The sequence below is a fragment of the Anarhichas minor genome, unplaced genomic scaffold (genome assembly GCF_050575085.1).
Source record: "Anarhichas minor isolate MPS153535 unplaced genomic scaffold, ASM5057508v1 ptg000137l, whole genome shotgun sequence".
Lineage (NCBI taxonomy): Eukaryota > Metazoa > Chordata > Actinopteri > Perciformes > Anarhichadidae > Anarhichas > Anarhichas minor.
Window position 1 is genome coordinate 580,001 of NW_027466583.1, and position 23,886 is coordinate 603,886.

Consider the following 23,886-nt stretch of genomic DNA (forward strand, 5'->3'; position numbering starts at 1 on the left):
TTTATCGTCTAAAGCCGTTTGATGTGGTGTTCCCGCAGTGAGTCCATTATCGGACGGTTAGCCGTCATTAGCTTCACTGCAGTGAGAAGTGCTGTCTCATTCAGCCGCTGCTTTCAGCTTTAAAACTCTCTACGGGACCAGAACCCGGTCCGGTCCAGTTCGGTCCGGTGCGTACTCACCCCGGTGCTGACTTCCTGGCTGGTCCAGTCCGGGACCAGTTCGGTTTTAGAAGACATCTGCTGTCCGAAGTACGGCATCATTGTTGCTGCCGCCATCTTGTTTCTCTCGTCTGTTAGTTGCGTGAGCTGTGACGTCACAGTGAACGGGTAATTTACGCGTTTAGCGCCGATAGATAATAGATAGAATATATTTAATAGATAATCCTGCGTCATTAAATAACGAGTTGGATTTCAACACGTGTTTCTGTCTCTTCACTATAATTAAAATGTAAATTTATATAAAAGTCCACAAAAAAGCAGTTTTGTTCTGGCATGTAAGCGGACACCTCTTCACCGGGGTCCTGAGCTCGACCGGAAACAGAAAACCGGAAAGAGGAAAATAAGGTAAACACCGCGTAAACACTCCTAAAAGGTCTCTTAAATCTCTCTTTAAATACTTATTTCAACGCATTTTTTGACTTTTAATGAGTTATTAAATATGTTTAACTAACGTGTTTTATTTAACTGATGTTTTTAGTCTTTAGTATCGGCTCATTTATTGACCGTCCTGTCGTACATGATATGTGTGTTTTGTTCTAGATGACCGTCCATAACTTGTACATATTTGACCGTAACGGCAGCTGTCTGTATTATAATGAGTGGAACCGCAAGAAGCAGGCCGGGATCTCCAAGGATGAGGTGAGACACAGAGAAATACCTGTCTGTCTGCTCACCTGTCTGTCTGTCTGATAACCTGTCTGTCTGCAGGAGTTTAAGCTGATGTACGGGATGCTCTTCTCCATCCGCTCCTTCGTCAGTAAGATGTCTCCTCTGGACATGTATCCTTCACAACAGCTGTCTGTCTCCCTCTCTGCCTGTCTGTGGTCCTTAGCAGCCTGTCTGTCTCCCTCCCTGTCTGTCTCCCTCCCTGCCTGCCTGTCTGTCTGTCTGTCTCCCTCCCTGCCTGCCTGTCTGTCTCCCTCCCTGCCTGTCTGTTTGTCTCCCTGCCTGTCTGTCTGTGGTCCTTAGCAGCCTGTCTGTCCTCAGGAAGGAGGGCTTCCTGTCCTTTCAGACCAGTAAGTACCGTCTTCACTACTACGAGACTCCCAGTGGACTGAGGTTCATCATGAACACGGACCTGTCTGTCCCCAACGCCAGAGAGACACTGCAGCAGATCTACAGCAACGTAAGAGAGACACACACACACACACACATCAAAATATTACATGTTTTCATTGATTTACATATTTCTACTGACTACTAGCTAATAGCTATTAACTACTGACTTACTCTCTCTCCCTGTCTCTCTGTCTCTGTCTCTCTGCCTGTCTGTCTGTCTGTCTGTCTCTCTCTCTCTCTCTCTGTCTGTCTGTCTGTCTCTCTGCCTGTCTGTCTGTCTGTCTGTCTGTCTCCCTGCCTGTCTGTCTCTCAGCTGTATGTGGAGTACATAGTGAAGAACCCTGTCTGTGTGTTGGGACACAGTTTGGACAGCGAGTTATTCAGCAGTCGACTGGACTCGTTCATCAGAGGACTCCCGTTCTACAGTCCCCGCGCCGCCTGATAGACGAGCACACACACACACACACACATACACACGTACACGCACTCACTCACTCAGTGATGTTGTATTTATTGTGAACATTAAGATTAAATGTGTGAACTCGATGCTGCTGTCTTCTGTCTTTATTACAGAGAACATGTCGCCTCCTGCTGGTCGTCTGCAGGTGTTACACTAATGATCAGACCGACGGGAGGTCTCACTCTCTTCTTTATTATAAAACCTTTACATTACCGTATTTTCCGCACTATAAGGCGCACTTAAAAGCCTTTAATTTTCTCAAAAAACGACAGTGCGCCTTGTAATCCGGAGCGCCTTATATATGGATCAATTGGTTAGTTGGTTGATCCATACTGGTTGTACACGGCGCTCTGTCAAAATGTTTCAGTACGACTGGTAAACTACAAAGCCGCACCGCGGTAAACACCGGTACTGTGCGCTAGATATTGGTGTCAACAGGCCGTTCAAAGCTAGACTGCGAGCTGCGTGGGAGCAGTGGATGACAGAAGGCGAACACACGTTCACCAAGACGGGGAGACAGCGCCGAGCGACTTATGCCACTATTTGCCAATGGATCGTGGATGCCTGGGCTGATATATCAGTCTCAACTGTGGTCCGAGCTTTCACGAAGGCAGGAATAATCACTGAACTGCCAGGCAATAGCAGCGACACTGACTCGGATAATGACGAGAGGGAGCCGGGCATGTTGGATGCCGTACTCGCCCAACTGTTCAATTCGGACACTGAAGAAGAAGAATTCGAGGGATTCGTGGACGGGGAATGAACTGAAAGAGTGAGCTTTACGTGTTATATACGTTCCCTTTAGCACAGCTCCATCTAGTGGATGCATAACGCAACCCCAGTCAAACGTTTGACTGTAGTAGCTTCTATTCTATGCGCCTTATAATCCGGTGCGCCCTATATATAAAAACAGTTCTAAAATAGGCCATTCATTGAAGGTGCGCCTTATAATCCGGTGCGTTTTATAGTGCGGAAAATACGGTACATTACATTACAGTCATTTAGCTTTTATCCAAAGAGACTTACAATAAGTGTATTCAACATATTCAAGAGAACTACTGTCATAAGTGCATCTCCTTTAAACAAGCATCTAAGAGCATAAACCAGAGCAGAAGAACAGAAACAAACTAGTATGAATACAGTAAGTGGTGAGTGGAAGGCTCGGGTAGTACTTCTTGAAGAGGTGAGTCTTCAGCCTGATGAAAGATGGGCAGCGACTCTGCTGTCCTGACGTCAGTGGGGAGTTCATTCCACCACTGTGGGGCCAGGACAGGAAACAGCCGCGACGGGGTCGATCGGCCGCAGGGACCTCTGAGCGACGGGGCAACCGATCGCCCCGAGGCAGCAGAGCGAAGTGGTCGGGCGGGGGGGGGTAGGGCTTGACCGTGGCCTGGAGATAGGAAGGAGCTCTGTTCCTTTCACTGTCCTGTAGGCTAGCACCAGAGTCTTACACTGGATGATCCTACAGGGAGCCAGTGTAGAGAACGGAGAAGAGAAGTTGTGTGGGAGAACTTGGGGGCGATTGAACACCAGGCGAGCTGCAGCTTTCTGGACAAGCTCCAGAGGTCTGATGGCCGACGCCGGGGCTCCGGCAAGTAGTGAGTTGCAGTAGTCCAGGCGGGAGATGACAAGAGCCTGGATTAGCACCTTCACCGTCTCATCAGTGAGGAAGTGAATCCTCCTGATGTTGTAGAGCAGGAATCTGCAGGAGCGTGTAACCAATGCAATGTTTGCTGAGAATGACAGTTGGTCGTCCAGGCTCACACCCAGGTTTCTCGCAGTCCGAGTTGGAGTCACCACGGTATCATGAATGGTGATGGACAGGTCTCGGTGCGGGCAACCCTTCCCCGGGAGGAACAGTAGCTCGGTTTTGTCCAGGTTGAGCTTGAGGTGGTGTGTCGTCATCCACTTCGAGATGTCAGCCAACCACGCAGCGATGCGTGCCTCCACTTGAGTGTCCCCGGGGGGAAATGACAAGACCAGCTGGGTGTCATCGGCGTAACAATGGTAAGAGAAGTCATGCGAGTGAATAACAGAACCCAGAGATGTTGTGTAGAGCAAGAAGAGAAGGGGGCCCAGGACTGAGCCTTGTGGAACCCCCGTAGTCAGCATGCGTGGTTCCGACACGGCCCCCCTCCACGTCACCTGGTAGGATCGACCTGTCAGGTAGGATGCAAACAGGGAGAGTGCAGAGCCTGAGACGCCCATCCCCTCGAGGGTGGAGAGGAGGATCTGGTGGGTTCACAGTGTCAAACGCCGCAGACAGGTCCAGGAGAATCAGGACAGAGGAGAGAGAGTTAGCTCTCGCTGCGTGAAGCGACTCCGTCACCGCAAGGAGGGCTGTCTCAGTCCAGTGACCCACTTTGAACCCGGACTGGTGGGGGTCCTAGAGGCTGTTCTGATGGAGATAGGAGGATAGTTGTGTAAAGACAGAACGTTCAAGTGTTTTGGAAAGAAAGGGTAGAAGAGAAACCGGTCTGAAGTTCTTGACATCAGAGGGGTCAAGTGATGGTTTCTTCAGAAGGGGGGTGACTCTAGCAGTCCTGCTGTGGGAAAGCATCCTGAAACTAGAGATGTGTTGATGAGGTGGGTGAGGAGAGGAAGGAGTTCAGTCACAATAGACTGAAGAAGAGGGGAGGGGATCGGGAGGTCTCACTCTTCTTTATTATGAAACCTTCATTCTCTACATTTCAACATCTCCTGTTTTTAAAATCAGCATCCTTGTCTTCTACTCAACTGTCCCTGTGTCCTAGCTTCCTCTGTCCTAGCTTCCTCTGTCCTAGCTTCCTGTGTCCGCCCCTTAACCCTGAACAGTATCAGTGTTTTATTGTGAGAAGATGTTTACATGAATCATAAATTAATCTAGAATATTAAACAAGAACGAGAGCTGTGACAGATTAACACACACGCACCCACACACACACACACACACACTGACCTTGAACTACACACACACATCTGTCTACTCCAGATGTGTGTCAGACGGTGTAATCTCTGTAATCCCACTGAAACATACTGCCAACCAGCAGCCACTCACAGTCCACCACAAGGTGTTCCCTAGACCTGAGCCTGGTCCTAGACCTGAACCTGGTGCTAGATCTGAACCTGGTCCTAGACCTGAGCCTGGTCCTAGTCCTGAACCTGGTCCTGAACCTGGGTCCGAGATCTGAACATGGTCCTGAGCCTGGTCCTGAACCTGAGCCTGGTCCTAGACCTGAGCCTGGTCCTGAACCTGTGTCCGAGATCTGAACCTGGTCCTAGATCTGAGCCTGGTCCTAGATCTGAGCCTGGTCCTAGACCTGAGCCTGGTCCTGAACCTGGTCCGAGATCTGAACCTGGTGCTAGACCTGAGCCTGGTCCTAGACCTGAGCCTGGTCCTGAACCTGGTCGAGATCTGAACCTGGTCCTAGTCCTGAACCTGATGTTAGATCTGAACCTGGTCCTAGAGCTGAACCTGGTCCCTAGGCTGGGTCATTAAAACCAGGTCTAGACCTTCAGACAGGCGTGAGACAAGTACAGGGACAAAATGTCTTCACAGTGTAAATGTTGTACTTTATGCTGTACTACATCTCAGAGGTACATATAGTACTTTATACAGTACTACATCTCAGAGTACATGTTGTACTTTTCACTTTAACCAAATTTATATACTATAAGGTTTTTGAAAGTAGTACCTTTACTCGTAGTGAAGTATATTATCAGTGTGTATTAGTACTTTTTACTGCTCAAAAGGATCAGAGTACTTCTTCCAAAATTGGTGGAGTTTTATATCTCAGTTGTCAGAGCGTCCCTGAAAGCAGAGAGAGAGAGAGAGAGAGAGAGAGAGAGAGAGAGAGAGAGAGAGAGAGAGAGAGAGAGAGAGAGAGAGAGTAGAAGAGAGAAGAGGAGAGAGGAGAGAGAGAGAGAGAGAGAGAGAGAGAGGAGAGGAGAGAGAGGAGAGAGATGAGAGACGAGAGAGAGAGAGAGAGAGATGAGGAGATGAGAGAGGAAGAGAGAGAGAGAGAGATTAGGGTCAGAGTAATTTTGGATCTGGGCAAGAGGCCATATTTACATCTGTACACAGGGTCTTGATATTTAGGAGCTACAGGTTTTAATCCAGACGTGATATCTGAGCTCTGATTGTCGGATTAAACCAACAGGATTAATATCAGAGTCTCAGCAGAGAGTTGAAAGCAAATGGACAGACAGACAGACAGACAGGTCGGACACAGAGTCGTGGACGACAGGAATCACCTTTAACCAGGTAAAGTGTTTGGTTTGTGTGTGTAACCTGCTGCAGATTTTTATCTAAGCTGTAGTTTGGTTTGTATTTTGGGCTTTAGTTTTGGCTGTAGTTTGGTTTGTAGTTATTGTCATTAACATTATTGTCTTTCATTATTAGCTTTGTTGTTCATCTCTCTCTCCTCAGGCTCAGCCATGTTTGCGGGTCGGGTGCCGCCCACAGCTGCTGCTGTCGGGTCGGCGGCTGCAGGAGGAAAAGGCGGGAAGTTTTCAGTGGAGGAGCTGTACGGGTTCAACAAGAAGCCGAAGGTGAACAGAGGGAATCCTGGGAAACCAGAGAAGAGTGACGGGAAGAAAGAAACCAAGGAGAAAGAAGAATCCGTGCTGGCGTCTCAGATCCTGGAGGCAGCGAGGAGGCTGATGGAGAGACGACGACTGGAGATATACCTGAAGGAGTGTGATGTCACCATGGAGCAGAGTAACATGCCGTACAGGTGAGACACAGGGAGACAGGTGAGACACCGGTATGTCGCACTACTCACCCTCCAGGTGTTTTTTCGTATCATTAACTGAATGAACCACATTACATTTACATTTTGAGGCCGGCTGCTCCTCCAAACACATTTTAGGTGAAATAGCCCACCACGGCTGTAGTTTTGTTTGTACTGTGGCTGTAGTTTTGTTTGTAGTTCGCTGTAGTTTTGTTTGTAGTTCGCTGTCGTTTTGTTTGTACTGTGGCTGTAGTTTTGTTTGTAGTTCGATGTAGTTTTGTTTGTAGTTCGCTGTAGTTTTGTTTGTACTGTGGCTGTAGTTTTGTTTGTAGTTTGCTGTCGTTTTGTTTGTATATTGGCTGTAGTTTGGTTTGTATCTTGGTTGTAGTTTGGTTTGTATCTTGGCTGTAGTTTGGTTTGTATCTTGGCTGTAGTTTGGTTTGTATCTTGGCTGTAGTTTGGTTTGTATCTAGGTTATAGTTTGGTTTGTATCTTGGCTGTAGTTTTGTTTGTATCTTGGCTGTAGTTTGGTTTGTATCTTGGTTGTAGTTTGGTTTGTATCTTGGCTGTAGTTTGGTTTGTATCTTGGCTGTAGTTTGGTTTGTATCTTGGCTGTAGTTTGGTTTGTATCTTGGTTGTAGTTTGGTTTGTATCTTGGCTGTAGTTTGGTTTGTATCTTGGCTGTAGTCTGGTTTGTATTTAGGTTGTAGTTTTGTTTGTATCTTGGTTGTAGTTTTGTTTGTATCTTGGTTGTAGTTTGGTTGACTTGTATCTGGTCTGATTTGGAGTTTACAGACTGTTTGGTGAAGTTGTAATTACCCTGTCTGACCACTAGATGTTGAGATTCTGTGTATACTTCATTAACATAGAGAGCCTCATGTTACTTTATATAATTATTTCTTAAGTTATTATATTATTTTATACTTTGCAGTCAATACCATTGTTGACAAACCTTTCTTATTTCAGTTCTACCAATAACATTCTATTATATGCTCTCTCTCTTACACACACATGTATATATACTGTATATATATACAGTGTGTGTATATATACAGTATGTATATATACAGTATGTATGTATATACTGCTGTACAATCCCAAGGATTCGGATTGGCTCTGCTGACTCATGGTTCTGATGTTGTATTCGACTGTTTGTTCCAGTTGTTCATCAGCTCTGTGTGTGTGTTTGTGCAGACCAGAATGAAGGCTGAATCAGCATCTCCACTCTCCACCAGCACTATATAACAGTACAGTATTAGTACATTCAAACACAGTATTAACACATTACAACTGTGTCTGTGAGTGACATCAGCTGGTAACTGTAGTTTGGTTCGTATCTTGGATAATGGAAACTCAAACAATACAAAGTGTGGAAATAGAAACACCAGTCAGACACATATCAGAGCAATGACTCTGTGCAGCTACTCTTGTAATCCACATTAGTGACAGCATACCTTCAGCCTCAGGCGTCACACTGTGTCTCTGTTCAGCTCTAATGTTGTGTGCTACATGATGGAGAGAAGAAGAGGGACAAGAAGAGTGGGGGAGGCTCTGAAACACTTCTTCTTCTCTGTCCTCAGCTTCAGATTATCTGCAAGAAGCTTCCACATAACATACAGACGGACAAAATAACAGCCGGGAAACATTCTTTTTATACATCAGTGGTGCAAATTAACACTTAAATTTATTTTGTATAGCACAAAATCACAAACAACAAAGTTCTCTCAGAAGGCTACAGAATTAACAACATAACAGTTAAAACACATTCAATGCATATGACAGAAATTATTCATATAATGAGATTATTAAGTATAACAATGATGGAAACATGACTACTACTAATAGCAGCAGCAGTGGACATAGTAGAATACTTATGATAATAACAGCAGTAATGGTATCAGTAATAGAAATGTGACTCATAATAATGATAGTAGCAGTGGGTGTCAGGCAGGACCAGGGTCCAGATAAAAGTCCTCCAACAGTCTGGGCCTATAACAGCATATCTAGGGGCTGGTCCAAGGCAAACCTGAGCCAGCCCTAACTATAAACCTGAACCAGTCCTAACTATAAACCTGAACCAGTCCTAACTATAATCCTGAACCAGTCCTAACTATAAACCTGAACCAGCCCTAACTATACACCTGAGCCAGCCCTAACTATAAACCTGAGCCAGCCCTAACTATAAACCTGAACCAGCCCTAACTATAAACCTGAACCAGCCCTAACTATAAACCTGAACCAGCCCTAACTATAAACCTGAACCAGCCCTAACTATAAACCTGAACCAGCCCTAACTATAAACCTGAACCAGGCCTAACTATAAACCTGAACCAGGCCTAACTATAAACCTGAACCAGTCCTAACTATAAACCTGAACCAGTCCTAACTATAAACCTGAACCAGCCCTAACTATAAACCTGAACCAGCCCTAACTATAAACCTGAACCAGCCCTAACTATAAACCTGAACCAGTCCTAACTATAAACCTGAACCAGTCCTAACTATAAACCTGAGTTTGGTTCGTATTTTGGCTGTAGTTTAGTTTGTATTGTGGCTGTAGTTTAGTTTGTATTGTGGCTGTAGTTTAGTTTGTATTGTGACTGTTGTTTAGTTTGTATTGTGGCTGTAGTTTAGTTTGTAATGTGGCTGTAGTTTAGTTTGTAATGTGGCTGTAGTTTAGTGTTATATTGTGGCTGTAGTTTAGTTTGTATTGTGGCTGTAGTTTAGTTTGTATTGTGGCTGTAGTTTAGTTATATTGTGGCTGTAGTTTAGTGTTATATTGTGGCTGTAGTTTAGTTTGTATTGTGGCTGTAGTTTAGTGTTATGTTGTGGCTGTAGTTTGTATTGTGGCTGTAGTTTAGTTTGTATTGTGGCTGTAGTTTAGTTTGTATTGTGGCTGTAGTTTAGTGTTATGTTGTGGCTGTAGTTTGGTTTGTTCTGGTCACATGTGATTGGCTGTTTACAACAGTGTGTGAGCAGGTTTTAACTAAACTGACACTTTGTGGCTTCCATAGCACACGGATTGTGGGTGTTTTCTTGCCCCACACTGAGCCTCACAGGCAGTAAAACCAAGTCAGTACATTATGATTTAATATAGAATCTTAATAAAGTCACATGAACTTATAGCTGTAACATTACTATAGTTTCCTGCACTGTGTACAGAGCTGCTGTGTGTCTCTCTCTCTCTGTCAGTTGAATGCTCGCTCGCCAAGTGTGCAGCCGACCGAGACGGGAGGGGGAGGGGTAGGGGCCACCCCCCCCCTCCCTCCCTCTCCCTCCCTGTCTCTCTACCTCTCAGTAGAATCCAGAGGACGGACACTGGCTTGTTTTTATTTTACATATTCTCTTCTTGTTGCTTTCCTTCCGTATGTTTCTTTTTCTCTCCTGTGGACAGACGGACGCTGTTCATCATCATCTTCATCACCTCATCCTCCTCCTCCTCAGAGCTCCGGCGGTGGGACAGTGTGTCGGGCCGACGACGGGATGTCAGAGACTAACAGAAAGTTGTAGCGTGTGCGTCGTATCGTCGTGTGATCTGATTAGCTGATTGATCAGAAGTTAAACGTCCAACTCATGAATTCTGTCCATCGTCACTATATCGACCGGCGACCTTGGCGGCAGCGGCGGTTTCCTGACGATGTTTTGAGACTTTAAAGCTTGTTATATATATACAGCATATATATAGTTATTTATATATGTATATATAAGGCCTGTTAACCGTAGCGACCAGGATGCAGGTGTCCATAGCGTGTAATGTGGGGGGGGGCGGAGGAGGCGGGGCCAACGAGCACCCGATGAAGGAGCGGCGGGTAGCGATGAACACCAGCAGCGCCCCCGCCTGTCAGACAAAGGTCAGGGCGGAGCCGGCGAATAGACACACCCTCTTAGGCCACGCCCACATGAAGGAGGCCCTCGGTCGTCATAGCAACATGAAGTACAGGTGAGAGAGAGAGAGAGAGAGAGTGGGAGAGACAGTGAGATGTCACATGACCAGACGGGTGCAATGAGTCGACTCCTGTGTGTGTGTGTGTGTGTGTGTGTGTGTGTGTGTGTGTGTGTGTGTGTGTGTGTGTGTGTGTGTGTGTGTGTGTGTGTGTGTGTGTGTGTGTGTGTGTGTGTGTGTGTGTGTGTGTGTGTGTGTGTGTGTGTGTGTGTGTGTGTGCGTGTGCGTGCGTGCGTGTGTGTGCGCGCGCGCGCGCGCGTGTGCTCAGAAGAAGAGTTTTAAACCTTTGAGAGTCAGGACAGTTTATAAAGGGAGGACATGTTGGGCGGTCTTCACCTGGGTCTGTCTCTGTATAACATTATTATTATATTATTGTTATTATTATACTCATACCTTCCTCATAGTATTTGACGTTATTGGTGCCATCATGTCTTTGATCCATTATGAGGCCCTTTGAGGTTTATGTGTATTCACATTACTAGAATTGTCAGATTGTCCTTAATTTATTATTTTTTATTGTATACCTCAATTTCTTGGCCATTTTATATGTAAAGTTATAACAGTGTATGTTGGAACATATTTTGTTATTTTCATTGTCCCTGACCATAGCTCATCTATTTGTGATTCATTATCGCTCTTAATTATATGAGTTTATATTATGGATGTAGTTTCGTGTGTATCTTGGTTGTAGTTTTGTTTGTATCTTGGTTGTACGTTTGGTTGTATCTTGGCTGTAGTTTTGTTTGTATCTTGGTTGTAGTTTTGTTTGTATCTTGGCTGTAGTTTTGTTTGTATCTTGGCTGTAGTTTTGTTTGTATCTTGGCTGTAGTTTTGATTGTATCTTGGTTGTAGTTTTGTTTGTATCTTGGCTGTAGTTTTGTTTGTATCTTGGCTGTAGTTTTGTTTGTATCTTGGCTGTAGTTTTGTTTGTATCTTGGCTGTAGTTTTGATTGTATCTTGGCTGTAGTTTTGTTTGTATCTTGGCTGTAGTTTTGTTTGTATCTTGGCTGTAGTTTTGTTTGTATCTTGGCTGTAGTTTTGTTTGTATCTTGGTTGTAGTTTTGTTTGTATCTTGGCTGTAGTTTTGTTTGTATCTTGGCTGTAGTTTTGTTTGTATTTTGGTTGTAGTTTTGTTTGTATCTTGGCTGTAGTTTTGTTTGTATCTTGGCTGTAGTTTTGTTTGTATTTTGGTTGTAGTTTTGTTTGTATTTTGGTTGTAGTTTTGTTTGTATCTTGGCTGTAGTTTTGTTTGTATTTTGGTTGTAGTTTTGTTTGTATCTTGGCTGTAGTTTGTTCCAGTTCTTTTTTTTATTCCACTGTCGTATATTGTCTTTAAATATTAACATGACATGTGACACACATCACTTGACCTTGGTGAGTTTTGATTTGAACATTAGTCTTCATTGCTGTTTATACCCTGATGAAGAATTTTTGAGAGAAACTTGTTGGTTTTCTATTCATCATTAAAGGATTTTTTACTTTTAACCAGAGTACCGGCCTTTAGACACCAAATACACAACATCTGTCTCACTTCTTCAATAACAAGGTTTGAATAGACTGATGACCAACTGAGGGTTCAGAGACAGAAGTTTTAAGGTTGAGGTTACGGTCAGGTCAGGGATTAGGGTTTGGGGATTAGGTGTTAGTGATCAAGGGTTAAGGATTAGGGGATAGGGATTATTGGTTAGGGGTTAATGGTTCAAGGTTTTTGGTTCAGGGATTAGGGTTTATAGGTTTGGGTTTTGGATTCATGGTTAGGGATTAGGGTTTCGAGATTATGAGTTAGGGGTTTGGGTTTTAGCGTTAAGGATTAGGGATTAAGGATCAGGGGTTTGGGGTTGCCTCACGTTAATAAAGGTCCTCACTAGTATAGAAGTACAGGGTTGTGTTGTGTGTTTTCCTCTCACTGATTGAAGGCAAGCAGAAGAACATGTGAGACTTTCAGCCAAACTGATCTGACCCATTGATCAGATCTCAGTATTGATCATACATTGATGAGTGACTTGAATATTAATAACTCAGATATTGATACTCGGTCTGAAAGACACTTGGTGATATTGACGACCTAGTTTCAGACCCGATGGCTCAAAATTGACCTGGATGAAATATTGATGACTTGATCTTAGACGATGACGTGAATATTGATGACTCTGACTCTGCTATGACCGACCTGGACCTATTGATTTATGTTTGAGCCTATTTATAGCTATCACTCCCATCATTTATGTATTTGAGATATGTACCTTTCTTTGAGATGTATACCTTTGTTTGCGATACATATCTCTGTTTGACATACAGACCTTTGTTTGACATACAGACCTTTGTTTGAGATATGAATACCAATGTCTGTCTGTCTCTCTGTCTGTCTTTCTGTCTCTCTGTCTGTCTGTCTCTCTGAGTTTTGAATCATCATGCGTTTGTATTTTTAGCTCCTTTTGTTAAAATGTCTGAAGCTGATTTTTTGGTCATTTCAGTTTACACACACAAACACACAGATGTACTTTGAAATAATCTGTACTTACGTACGGGGGACCAGACCACATACAGGGGACCAGACATATGAGGACCAGACCACATACAGGGGACCAGACATATGAGGACCAGACCACATACATGGGACCAGACCACATACGGGGACCAGACCACATACGTACAACACTACAGTGATAATGAGGCTTCACTGTCTCATTATCACTCACCTGATGAGGTCACCTGGTTTCATTCATCCTTTAATGGATGTGATTTTCTTTTTTTTGCAGGAATCTTGGGAAATCTGGACTGAGAGTGTCCTGTTTAGGACTTGGTGAGAATACACACACACTACAACACACACACACACACACACACACACACACACACACACACACACTCTACAACACAAACACACTACAACACACACTCTACAACACAAACACACTACAACACACACACACACACACACACACACTCTACAACACAAACACACTACAACACACACTCTACAACACAAACACACTACAACACACACACACACACACACTACAACACACACACACACACACAAACACTCTACAACACAAACACACTACAACATAAACACTCCAACACACACTACAACACACACACTATAACAAACACTACAACACACACACATAATACACACATTACAACACTTGTTCACACACACACACACACACTACAACACACACACACACACACACACTACAACGCACACTGACACAAAGTACACAATCAGTGATGTTCTTTCTCTCTTCTCAGGAACATGGGTGACATTTGGCTCTCAGATCTCTGATGAGGTACTCAGTATGTGTGTGTGTGTTGTAGTATGTGTGTGTGTGTGTGTTACATAATGTCTATTACTGCCTCTCTGTGTGTAGATGGCGGAGAGAGTGATGACTGAGGCATACGACAGCGGAGTGAACTTGTTCGACACTGCAGAGGTTTACGCCTCAGGGAGGTACAGTACTGTCTGTCTGTCTGTCTGTCTGTCTGTCTGTCTGTCTGTCTGTCTGTCTGTCTGTCTGTCTGTCTGTCTGTCTGTCTGTCTGTCTGTCTGTCTGTCTGTCTGTCTGTCTGTCTGTGGAGTACATAGTGAAGAACCCTGTCTGTGTGTCTCACATCTCAATACGTGTAAGATTAAATAACTTCCAACTTTATTGGAAATGGAGACATTTTTAATTGTACTTGTCATTCAGGACAAGCAGCCATTGTGACATTGAAAAGTATTATGTGTATTTAAAGTATCAACGGTAAAAGTACTCATTAGACAGAATCCAGTGAACTCATATTATTATATATATATTTATATATATCTTATGTATCGTCATAGAGGACTAACGTCTCCTTCTGTCTCTCAGGGCGGAGACGACTCTGGGAAACATCCTGAAGAAGAAAGGATGGAGGTGAATGTCTCTCTTCTTATAGAATATGAACCATTGATGTACATTCAATGTAACAAACACATTAATGCAGGAATATTAATCCAGAAACATCAGATATCAATTTTACTGACCCATCTCTTTTACTACATTTATATACTTTTACTTCAGTCAGGTTATGATACAAGACTTTTACTTCCAGTGGAGTATTTTCACATTGTGTATTAGTACTTTTACTGCAGTAAATTACCTGAATACTTCTTCTACTGCTGGACCAAACGTGATAATAACCTGAATGTGTCTCAGCAGTTTTCCTCCTAATAATTCTCACTATCTGTGTCTCTCTGTCTCTGTGTCTCTTTGTCTCTGTGTCTCTTTGTCTCTGTCTCCGTGTATCTGTGTATCTGTCTCTTTGTCTCTCTTTGTCCACCAGGAGGTCCAGTTATGTGGTGACCACTAAGATCTACTGGGGAGGACAGTAAGTGCTGTGTTATATAGGAATACAACATATACTGTATATATATATATATATATATATATATATATATATATATATATATATATATATATATATATATATATATATATATATATATATATATATATATATATATATATATATATATATATATATATATATATATATATATATATATATATATATATATATATATATATATATATATATATATATATATATATATATATATACTGTCCAGTGAGGTGTTTCATTGAGACTGTGTGTAGTAAAGTGTGAGTTTGTGTGTTTACAGGGCGGAGACAGAGCGAGGGTTGTCACGGAAACACATCATCGAAGGTAAACAACATGTTAAGTTGAGTGTCTTTAAAGAAAACGCTGCCGGTGTTCCATGTTAACCAGTGACCGTGTTAACTGGTGACTCCATGTGTCGTGGCTGCTGGTGTTCAGCTGTGTTGTCATCATACAACACAATATTATAAATCATTTATATTTATGATAAGAGGTATGATGTCATAGATGCTTTGTAGAAAGCTTTACAGATGTTCCACAGATGTGTCTTTTTCTTCTTCGTTGGTGTGACAGCTGGCTGGTCATCAGGTTAGCGTTAGCAGCTAGCAGTAGAAGTGTCATCTTAATAAACATGCGTTATGATCTGCTTATTTTATCACTGGTCAACATTCATGATGCTTTATTACAATACCTTTTATGAAGCTTGTTCATTGTGAAATGTTCCTTTAATGTCTCGATCAGAACATTTAATATTGATTTCTGTCGGGATGAAAAGATAATTATAATAATAAAACTGTTTACGAGGAAGATTGAATAATGCTGAACATGTTTTATATGAAGGATGTTTCATTATTGTCAATGTGGGATTCTACATATGTTACTATGATGTACACTGAGAAACCACCGATTACACACACACACACATAATAACACACACACACACATAATAACACACACACACACATAATAACACACACACACACATAATAACACACACACATAATAACACACGCACGCACACATAATAACACACACACACACACATAATAACACACACACACACACACATAATAACACACACACACACATAATAACACACACACACACATAATAACACACACACACACATAATAACACACACACATAATAACACACGCACGCACACATAATAACACACACACACACACATAATAACACACACACACACACACATAATAACACACACACACACACACATAATAACACACACACACACACATAATAACACACACACACACACACATAATAACACACACACACACATAATAACACACACACACACATAATAACACACACACACACATAATAACACACACACACACATAATAACACACACACACACATAATAACACACACACACACATAATAACACACGCACACACACATAATAACACACACACACACATAATAACACACACACACACACACACATAATAACACACACACACACACACATAATAACACACACACACACATAATAACACACACACACACATAATAACACACACACACACATAATAACACACACACACACACATAATAACACACACACACACACATAATAACACACGCACACACACATAATAACACACACACACACACACACACACATAATAACACACGCACACACACATAATAACACACACACACACACACAAAATAACACACACACACACATAATAACACACGCACACACACATAATAACACACGCACACACACATAATAACACACACACACACACATAATAACACACACACACACACATAATAACACACACACACACATAATAACACACACACACACACACATAATAACACACGCACACACATAATAACACACACACACACACACACACATAATAACACACACACACACACATATTAACACACGCACACACATAATAACACACACACACACATAATAACACACGCACACACACAATAACACACACACACACATAATAACACACGCACACACACACATAATAACACACGCACACACATAATAACACACACACACACACATAATAACACACACACACACATAATAACACACACACACATAATAACACACACACACACACATAATAACACACACACACATAATAACACACACACACACACATAATAACACACACACACACATAATAACACACACACACACACATAATAACACACACACACACATAATAACACACACACACACACATAATAACACACACACACACACACATAATAACACACACACACACATAATAACACACACACACACATAATAACACACACACACACACATAATAACACACACACACACACATAATAACACACGCACACACACATAATAACACACACACACACACACACACACATAATAACACACGCACACACACATAATAACACACACACACACACACAAAATAACACACACACACACATAATAACACACGCACACACACATAATAACACACGCACACACACATAATAACACACACACACACACATAATAACACACACACACACACATAATAACACACACACACACATAATAACACACACACACACACACATAATAACACACGCACACACATAATAACACACACACACACACACACATAATAACACACACACACACACATATTAACACACGCACACACATAATAACACACACACACACATAATAACACACGCACACACACAATAACACACACACACACATAATAACACACGCACACACACACATAATAACACACGCACACACATAATAACACACACACACACACATAATAACACACACACACACATAATAACACACACACACATAATAACACACACACACACACATAATAACACACACACACATAATAACACACACACACACACATAATAACACACACACACACATAATAACACACACACACACACATAATAACACACACACACACATAATAACACACGCACACACATAATAACACACGCACACACATAATAACACACGCACACACATAATAACACACGCACACACATAATAACACACGCACACACATAATAACACACGCACACACATAATAACACACGCACACACATAATAACACACGCGCACACACATAATAACACACGCGCACACACATAATAACACACGCACACACACATAATAACACACGCACACACACATAATAACACACACACACACACATAATAACACACACACACATAATAACACACACACACACACATAATAACACACACACACACATAATAACACACACACACACACATAATAACACACACACACACATAATAACACACGCACACACATAATAACACACGCACACACATAATAACACACGCGCACACACATAATAACACACGCGCACACACATAATAACACACGCACACACACATAATAACACACACACACACACATAATAACACACACACACATAATAACACACACACACACACATAATAACACACACACACACATAATAACACACACACACACACATAATAACACACACACACACATAATAACACACGCACACACATAATAACACACGCACACACATAATAACACACGCACACACATAATAACACACGCACACACATAATAACACACGCACACACATAATAACACACGCGCACACACATAATAACACACGCGCACACACATAATAACACACGCGCACACACATAATAACACACGCACACACACATAATAACACACGCACACACACATAATAACACACGCACACACATAATAACACACACACACACATAATAACACACACACACACACATATTAACACACACACACACACATAATAACACACACACACACACATAATAACACACACACATAATAACACACACACACACACATAATAACACACACACACACATAATAACACATGCACACACACATAATAACACACGCACACACACATAATAACACACGCACACACACATAATAACACACATAATAACACACGCACACACATAATAACACACATAATAACACACGCACAAACACATAATAACACACGCACACACATAATAACACACGCACACACACATAATAACACACGCACACACACATAATAACACACACACAATAACACACACGCACACATAATAACACACACACACACATAATAACACACACACACACACATAATAACACACACACACACATAATAACACACACACACACACATAATAACACACACACACATAATAACACGCACACACACACATAATAACACGCACACACACATAATAACACGCGCACACACACATAATAACACGCGCACACACACATAATAACACGCGCACACACACATAATAACACACGCACACACACATAATAACACACGCACACACACATAATAACACACGCACACACACATAATAACACGTAATAACACACACACACACACATAATAACACACGCACACACACACACATAATAACACACGCACACACACACACATAATAACACACACACACACACACACACACATAATAACACACGCACACACACACATAATAACACACGCACACACACACATAATAACACACGCACACACACACATAATAACACACGCACACACATAATAACACACGCACACACACACACACACATAATAACACACACACACACACATAATAACACACGCACACACACACACATAATAACACACACACACACACACATAATAACACACACACACATAATAACACGCACACACACACAGTTGGCCAGTGTCCTCTGTCGGTTGTTGGAGGTCGTCAAGGCTTTAAGAGGCTCAGTCACACCAAGACTGGATTAGGAGTTTGACACACACACACACACACACACACACACACACACACACACACACACACACACACACACACACACACACACACACACACACACACAGATCAGTCAATCATCCGTCCTGCTGAGAGCTGTGATCAGCTCTGTTGACTTAAATATTTCTCTAAATTTAACCTACAAAGAATCCCAGAAACTGATCCTGAAACAGCAGAAACCGTCTGAGAGTCTTCCAGTGGAGGAGGAAGTATTCGGATCCTTTACTGCAGTAAAAGCACGAGTACTTTGAGTGTTTTTACAGTGTGGGTTCAGTACTTTTACTGTAACAGAGTATTGTTTTATTGTTTCAGTAAAATAACCAATCCAACCCTCTAAAAATACTCTGTTTCAGTAGAAATACTAATACCACACTGTTAAAATACTCTGTTTCAGTAGAAATACTAATACCACACTGTTAAAATACTCTGTTTCAGTAAAAGTATTAATGCCACACTGTTAAAATACTCTGCGTGAACATATTAGTGTTCACATATAACATTAGGGTTGTGGTCCTTTTATGTCTCTTTGTGGTCCTTTTACGTCTCTTTGTGGTCCTTTTACGTCTCTTTGTGGTCCTTTTATGTCTCTTTGTGGTCCTTTTACGTCCAACGTCTCTTTGTGGTCCTTTTACGTCTCTTTGTGGTTCTTTCACGTCTCTTTGTGGTTCTTTTACGTCTCTTTGTGGTCCTTTTACGTCTCTTTGTGGTTCTTTTACGTCTCTTTGTGGTCCTTTTACGTCTCTTTGTGGTCCTTTTATGTCTCTTTGTGGTCCTTTTACGTCCAACGTCTCTTTGTGGTCCTTTTACGTCTCTTTGTGGTTGTTTTACGTCTCTTTGTGGTCCTTTTACGTCTCTTTGTGGTTCTTTCACGTCTCTTTGTGGTCCTTTTACGTCTCTTTGTGGTCCTTTTACGTCTCTTTGTGGTTGTTTTACGTCTCTTTGTGGTCCTTTTACGTCTCTTTGTGGTTCTTTCACGTCTCTTTGTGGTCCTTTTACGTCTCTTTGTGGTCCTTTTACGTCTCTTTGTGGTTCTTTTACGTCTCTTTGTGGTCCTTTTACGTCTCTTTGTGGTTCTTTTACGTCTCTTTGTGGTCCTTTTACGTCTCTTTGTGGTTCTTTTACGTCCCTTTGTGGTTCTTTTACGTCTCTTTGTGGTTCTTTTACGTCCCTTTGTGGTTCTTTTACATCCCTCTGTGGACGTTTTGAGTCTCTTTGTTTGTTTTTAGGCTCATTGTTATCTTTTTTTTGTCTCTTTGTGCTCATTTTGAGTTATTTCAGTGGTCGTTTTTCATCTCGTGTGTGTGTGTGTGTGTGTGTGTGTGTGTGCGCTGCAGGTCTGCGTGGATGTCTCTCCAGGTTACAGTTGGACTACGTGGACATCGTCTTTGCCAACAGGAGTGACATCAATGCACCAATGGAGGGTCAGAGCCTCAGACACACTCTGTTCAAACACAAACCTTCTCTTCGTCCAGTTTTGTTCAGAACTTCACCGTTGATGAAACAATAATTACATAATTGAAGATCAAACACAACTTAACATTCACACAAGTTCATTTAAGCTTTGAGCTCATCTCTGATCTGGTTTCAGTACCTTTCAGTACGTTCTACCGTGTTTCTGTTTATCTTCATCAACATTCATTAATCATGAAAACAACACATTCAATAGTTCAAATCACAACTCAACGTGTTTGTCTTTGTGTTCACAGAAGTGGTTCGTGCGATGACCTTTGTGATCGATCAGGGTATGGCCATGTACTGGGGAACGTCACGCTGGACCGCTGTGGAGATCATGGTAGAGCAGACCGGAGAACCTCAGTAGAACCTCAGTAGAACATCAGTAGGACCTCAGAGAAGCTGCATATATATTTAAACTCAATAGAAATCTTCCCTTAATCAACATAATTTAGTGTTTTTGTCTGTCTGTCTCACCTGTCTGTCTCTCCTATAGGAGGCGTACTCACCTGTCTGTCTGTCTCTCCTATAGGAGGCGTACTCACCTGTCTGTCTGTCTCTCCAATAGGAGGCGTACTCAGTAGCCCGACAGTTTAACCTGGTTCCTCCGGTGTGTGAACAGGCAGAGTATCACTACTTTCAGAGAGACAAAGTGGAGCTTCACCTGCCGGAGCTTTACCACAAGATAGGTACAACACACACACACACACACATACTAGCAGTTTCCCCATTTACCGTCTTTGTGCTAAGCTAGGCTAAGCACTTCCTGCACACAGAGATGAAATTGAAGGGTTAAACGTTGTACTGTGTCTTTAACTAACTAAGACTGTGGACAGCTGAGGTCAGACCAGTTCATGTAGCGGTCCAACACAGGTCTAAATATGTCCCGGGTTCATGTAGCGATCCAACACAGGTCTAAATATGTCCCGGGTTAATGTAGCGGTCCAACACAGGTCTAAATATGTCCCGGGTTCATGTAGCGGTCCAACACAGGTCTAAATATGTCCCGGGTTCATGTAGCGGTCCAACACAGGTCTAAATATGTCCCGGGTTCATGTAGCGGTCCAACACAGGTCTAAATATGTCCCGGGTTCATGTAGCGGTCCAACACAGGTCTAAATATGTCCCGGGTTCATGTAGCGGTCCAACACAGGTCTAAATATGTCCCGGGTTCATGTAGCGGTCCAACACAGGTCTAAATATGTCCCGGGTTCATGTAGCGGTCCAACACAGGTCTAAATATGTCCCGGGTTCATGTAGCGGTCCAACACAGGTCTAAATATGTCCCTCAGGTGTCGGAGCCATGACCTGGTCCCCGTTAGCCTGCGGTCTGCTGACGGGGAAGTACAACACGGGAGTCCCCGAGAGCTCTAGAGCCGCAATAAAGGTCCACACACAGACGCACACATACACACACACACAATAAGCAGCAAACTGGCTTGCAGCAAGAGAGACAATCTGTTACTGTGGTGATCAATGCTGTGTGTGTGTGTGTGTGTGTGTGTGTGTGTGTGTGTGTGTGTGTGTGTGTGTGTGTGTGTGTGTGTGTGTGTGTGTGTGTGTGTGTGTGTGTGTGTGTGTGTGTGTGTGTGTGTGTGTGTGTAGGGCTATGCGTGGCTGAAGGAGCGTCTCCACAGCGATGAGGGGAAGAAGCAGCTCAGTAAGATCAAAGAGCTCCACCTGCTGGCCGACAGACTGAACTGCACTGCTGCTCAGCTCGCTATAGGTACCAGCTGTCTGTCTGTCCACCTGTCTGTCTGAACAACAGTCCGTCTGAACACCCGTCTGTCTGTCTGTCTGTCTGTCTGACCACCTGTCTGTCTGACAACTTGTCTGTCTCTCTGCCTGTCTGTCTCTCAGCGTGGTGTCTCCGTAGTGAAGGCGTCAGCTCGGTTCTTCTCGGAGTCTCCAACACAGAACAGCTGCTGGAGAACCTCGGTTCTATCAGGGTACTGACAGGAACTGGAACTACATTTACTCAACTACTGTACTTAAGTGCAATTTTGAAGTACTTGTACTTAATTTGAGTATTTCCATTTCCTGCCAGTTTACTTTCACCAGCCTGCATGTATTTATTTACTTGTTTACTTCGTAAACATCGTCTGTCTTTGTTTCCTGGAGGTTCTGTCTCAGCTGACTCCGCCCCTCATCGCAGAGATGGACACGTTGCTAGGCAACAAACCACGAAACGGCAAGAAGGAGGCAAAGAGTTGAGGAGCCGAGGAGTTGAGGAGGAAGAAACTAAAGAATGTATCAATCAGAAAGTAGCTTCTACTTTATAATAACCATCATAAATGAATGGTACATTTATAGTTAATCAAACTTCACTTATTTTACTTTGAAATGATGAATAAAAATGTTTATTGATTAATAGGAATCATTTAATACTCATTATTGTATCATTAGGTTGTTTACTTGATAACTGTATATCGTATCATAGCGGATAAGAGACGATAACAATTTTATCCTAAATATATTAGTAAATTATTTATTAACAGTTTATTGTTGCACACATTATAGTACTTTATATACTATACTCAGTATTCTTTAACGATTATCAAATAATTTGTAAAACATCTATGAATATTACATAGATAGATGGAACAAATTGTGTTTATAGATGCTTTACAAAGTATGTATTAACATTTAACAAAGTATTAACAATTTAAATAATGTTTATAGATGCTTTACAAAGTATGTATTAACATTTAACAAAGTATTAACAATTTAAATAATGTTTGTAGATGCTTTACAAAGTATGTATTAACATTTAACAAAGTA

At 42.2% G+C, this 23,886-nt stretch overlaps 3 protein-coding genes across 4 annotated transcripts in view; 2 read left to right on the forward strand and 1 right to left on the reverse strand.

Moving 5' to 3' along the window:
* Positions 1–337, reverse strand: part of psmb6 (proteasome 20S subunit beta 6) — a 2,131-nt gene extending 1,794 nt beyond the window's left edge. Inside the window, exon 1 of the mRNA XM_076085018.1 lies at positions 180–337. Within this exon, the coding sequence (XP_075941133.1) occupies positions 180–275 (96 nt within the window). The 5' untranslated portion in view covers positions 276–337. The remainder of the gene's footprint in view (positions 1–179) is intronic.
* trappc1 (trafficking protein particle complex subunit 1) overlaps positions 1–1,823 on the forward strand; it is a 1,905-nt gene extending 82 nt beyond the window's left edge. The window contains exons 1-5 of one of the 2 annotated variants that reach the window (XM_076085019.1): positions 1–563; positions 759–857; positions 927–997; positions 1,206–1,344; positions 1,591–1,823. The exon at positions 1–563 is cut by the window's left edge and continues 82 nt beyond it. In XM_076085019.1, coding sequence (XP_075941134.1) covers positions 759–857; positions 927–997; positions 1,206–1,344; positions 1,591–1,719 — 438 coding nt within the window. In that variant the 5' untranslated portion in view covers positions 1–563 and the 3' untranslated portion in view covers positions 1,720–1,823. The other variant, XM_076085020.1, reaches the window with a different exon arrangement.
* Positions 1,824–5,958: 4,135 nt separating this feature from the next.
* LOC142943488 (voltage-gated potassium channel subunit beta-2-like) lies at positions 5,959–23,604 on the forward strand. Its single transcript, XM_076085027.1, has 14 exons — positions 5,959–6,452; positions 13,152–13,195; positions 13,651–13,688; positions 13,770–13,849; positions 14,250–14,294; positions 14,704–14,748; positions 15,044–15,087; positions 20,988–21,074; positions 21,360–21,445; positions 21,674–21,794; positions 22,398–22,492; positions 22,711–22,831; positions 22,966–23,054; positions 23,227–23,604. Exons 1-14 carry the CDS (start codon positions 6,154–6,156, stop codon positions 23,317–23,319), a joined length of 1,287 nt encoding a protein of 428 aa, XP_075941142.1. The 5' UTR covers positions 5,959–6,153; the 3' UTR covers positions 23,320–23,604.
* The last annotated feature ends 282 nt before the right edge of the window (positions 23,605–23,886 follow it).